We start from the raw sequence: 3,706 nt of genomic DNA on the forward strand, positions 1-3,706 counted from the left end.
TTATTTAATAATTTTAGCTCATTTTAATATAAATAGAAGGTTGTGTAATCAATCAGCTAATACTAATATTTGGTGAATTAGCTAATTGAAATAGCTTATCGACAAAAATAAGCAGCTGGTCAAAATCAACTGGTCAAACTAATTAATAAAATCAACTGATCAAATTAGCCACTATAATCAACTATCAGCTACCAGCTATTTGTCAAACACTCCCTAAATCCAATTATTAGGCTTGATTTTAGACTAAAATTATACCAAATCCAATTATTAGGCTTGATTTTAGACTAAAATTATACCAAATCTGAAAATACATTGAAGTTTGTATAGAATTGACCAAACCATCTGATAGTAACACTGATGTGTTATCTCAACTACATTGCTTATGGAACAAAAATATTGAAATTAAAATTTAAAACCAGAGCAAACCTAGAAGCCATAGAACATAACTGACCAGCCTATCAATGCGATAAACCAAAGAAAATTCACATGATAAAATCAGGATCAAAAAGCATTCCCAACATTCATACAAAAGCAAGTCTCAAAGTCGTGTTCCAAGTCGAACATTCGACCTTCTAAGAAAATTGTATCTCGCACCAATACATGGTTATACACCATATTCCTACAACTAATATCTAAATCCAAAACCCTTTAGAGAAGAGAAGCAGATTCAACGACTACGGGAAATTTCACAAACACAAAGTTCCCCAAAAACCAGTTTCCAGACTCCACATTTACTCAAATGCGTCGTCATCATCATCTGGGAGTGGTTGGGCAGCTGCAACAGCAAGCTCTTGTTCATGCCTGCAAAAATACAACAATGAATGGCAGCATTAGTTTAAAACCACCATTGCACCTCAACATTCTCACCAACAGCATACAATTCACGGCCTCAATGGAGCATCATAAAAACAAATAACTCTGAGCGGATGATTACCTCTGTTGTTCAGCCAAGTCAATCTGCACCTCAGGAGGAGCCAAAGCAGGGGACTCAACAAAATGCAAGTTGGAATCACTGCATCAACAACCAACCAATTCTTAACATCTGGAACATGATGTTGCAAAGTATGCTTTCACAAGTTCAACAACGTAAACAAAAAGAATTCTTACCCTGCAAGCTTCCTAGCAAGATAAAGGAAAGGCTTCTCAAAGTTGTAATTACTCTTGGCAGAGATCTCATAGTACTGCAAGTTCTTCTTCCTGTGGAAGGTAACTTGCTTAGCCTTCACCTGCCTGTTTTTCACATCAACCTTGTTTCCACATAGCACAATTGGAATGTTTTCACACACCCTGGGAGATGCAAAGGAAAGCATTAATTGCATTATCACAGAAAGCACAACGTATACTTCTATCCAAAAGAAATCAAATTTACAAAAAAAAAAGTACCTGCAGAGATCCCGATGCCATGTAGGAACATTCTTGTATGTTAACCGAGCCGTCACATCAAACATGATGATGGCACATTGACCGTGAATGCTGAAAAAACGCAAGAATGGTCACTAAAAACTCAAGGAGCTGTTAAAATGATAGTAAAACACAAGTTCCATCAAGACTTGTACTACATTTCTATTGGCTATACGAAAGTTTTTTTGCTTAGTTTTTTCCCTTAGTTTTTTCCCTCTCATTGCAAGATGAAACATGACAAAATCGGAATACGCAATTCATCTCAAGTTCTCAGAATCATTAACAGAAACATGGATTTCAACATTTCATTTGTCAACCTAGAACATGAAACTTTTCACAGGGTCAAGTATGATATACAAATAGTTTCAGTGCAATTGCACAAATAACGATTGTAGAACTTATAATTAAACCTAACACTTTTTCTTACAATTCTCCTATGGTACAGCATACCTATCCCATTTAGTTCAGCTTTCCCTCTCTCTTTTCAAGATAACACAGGGCAACCTCCAACAATTGGAGATTAAGACCAAGCAATGCTCTCACCGACTCAGGAAAGCATCAACATATATACTTCATACGTCATACAATCCGCCTTCAGTCCAACAGTATTGTATCATATCACTATGATTGGGATCACAAAAGTTTCACAGAGCTCCAACAAGAGATTGTATTGAATGGATCAAATTTCACATGAACCAGAATCACAAAGCCAGAAGAGAACATCTTTAAATATAGACAGTATTTACATTGCCCGGAGGCTACCATCTACCATTTCATAACCGAATATTACACAATAAACAAACCAGCATATGCAATCCCTAACAAAGAAACAAACAGGAGTAGCCGAAAAAGAATGACATACTAGTATCCATCTCTCAAACCACCAAACTTCTCTTGTCCAGCAGTATCCCAGCAGTAAAACCGAATTTTCCCACAGTTTGTAAAGAAATCCAATGGATGAACTTCCACACCAATAGTGGCTGTCCAATCAAAACAAAAACCCCAAAACCTAATTATTTACTTTCTCAAACAACCAAAATTTCCGGAATCAAAATTCAGTTCTATAACAATACAAAACTTACGTTCATATTTCTTTTCAAATTCTCCTGACAAATGCCTTTTCACAAATGTAGTTTTCCCTGCACAATACTCGAAAAAAAAATCACAAAATGAACCAAACATAGGAATCCAGGCCCTGCATAGGCATCATTTTATAAAATATAACCCAAAAATATTAAATTGCATAGCCAAATCGGTTCAATCACACTTGCAAAAGATGCGATTTCGATCCATCCTTAGAAGTACTCTAAATTCACATTAAAAAATTAGAAATCAAAAAATTATCTGAACCAAAAATTACCTGTACCGCCGTCACCAACAAGAACAAGTTTGAAACTTGGGTAATTGACAGTTTGCTGATTGGGCAAAGCCTATTAGAACAACCCGATAAAAAACAATAAATTACCATAAAAAACAATCATCAAAATCAGAATCAAAAACTCAGAAAAATAAGAATTAGCTAACCATTTTAGAAGTTGAATAACGAAGATCAGAGCTTGTAGAGAGAGAAAGAGGTGAGAAATGAGAATGGGGGTGGATGTAGAGAGAGAAAGGGTTAGAGGGGGTTTAAATACGAAAGGGTTTTGTGTAAAAGGAAGACGAGACCCTAAAATAAAATTCTTTGTATTTTGAATTTTTGAAAAGTATGGTGGCGTTTTGCCAACGCGAGCTTCTCCACCGTTCGATTAGGAAAATTTCTTTTGGCTCTAGATCTCTGTATTGGTTTTGAATCGGTTTGACACGTGTGAGACACGTGATGATGATGTTTGATGTAGTTTTGTTCTGGAAGTCTCGTGAAAAGATGGACCTTTTGGACTTGATTATTACTCGAGCCCATGGACTTTTTGTGCTAGTGTGTTGCCGATAGAGTTATGCTAGTTTATATTTCAGATAATCTTGAGAGCCATCGTCTCAATATGAGATTAGTAACACACTCATCTTCATTATAGTTTTTTTCAATATGTGATCAATGATTGATTTTTTTATAAGTTTTAACTAATCATTTATACAAGAACCAGAGTATTTGCGCTGTGACTTTAGTGGGACATTACCAGTAGGTGAACCAGAAGTGCCCATTGATGAAGCAGTTGTTAAAAGTACGACCATGTACAAGTATTTGGGATCGATCTTTCAAAGGGATTGGGAGATTGACGGAAATGTAAATCATTGTATACATGCGGGTTGGCTCAAGTAGAGAGCAGTTACCGCAGTGTTATGTGATAGGAAATTCCCAAGCAAGTTAAAA

At 36.0% G+C, this 3,706-nt stretch overlaps 1 protein-coding gene across 1 annotated transcript; it reads right to left on the bottom strand.

Moving 5' to 3' along the window:
• Positions 1-462: 462 nt before the first annotated feature.
• On the bottom strand, positions 463-3,110 carry LOC130817698 (GTP-binding nuclear protein Ran-3-like). The gene is made up of 8 exons (XM_057683549.1): positions 2,926-3,110; positions 2,762-2,831; positions 2,484-2,540; positions 2,264-2,381; positions 1,384-1,473; positions 1,108-1,287; positions 935-1,012; positions 463-801 (listed from the first exon to the last, which is right to left on the bottom strand). Exons 1-8 carry the CDS (start codon positions 2,926-2,928, stop codon positions 732-734), a joined length of 666 nt encoding a protein of 221 aa, XP_057539532.1. The 5' UTR covers positions 2,929-3,110; the 3' UTR covers positions 463-731.
• Between the last annotated feature and the right edge of the window lie 596 nt (positions 3,111-3,706).

This window comes from Amaranthus tricolor, chromosome 7, assembly GCF_026212465.1.
Source record: "Amaranthus tricolor cultivar Red isolate AtriRed21 chromosome 7, ASM2621246v1, whole genome shotgun sequence".
NCBI classification, from domain to species: Eukaryota; Viridiplantae; Streptophyta; class Magnoliopsida; order Caryophyllales; family Amaranthaceae; genus Amaranthus; species Amaranthus tricolor.

What these genes read in the sequence shown, in the direction of transcription:
- LOC130817698 (XM_057683549.1), bottom strand. An exon ending in GGTTTGAGAGATGGATACTA is followed by an intron (nt 1,474 to 2,263) that starts GTATGTCATTCT and finishes GCGTTTTTTCAG; the next exon opens with CATTCACGGTCAATGTGCCA. An exon ending in GACTTGGCTGAACAACAGAG is followed by an intron (nt 802 to 934) that starts GTAATCATCCGC and finishes GTATTTTTGCAG; the next exon opens with GCATGAACAAGAGCTTGCTG.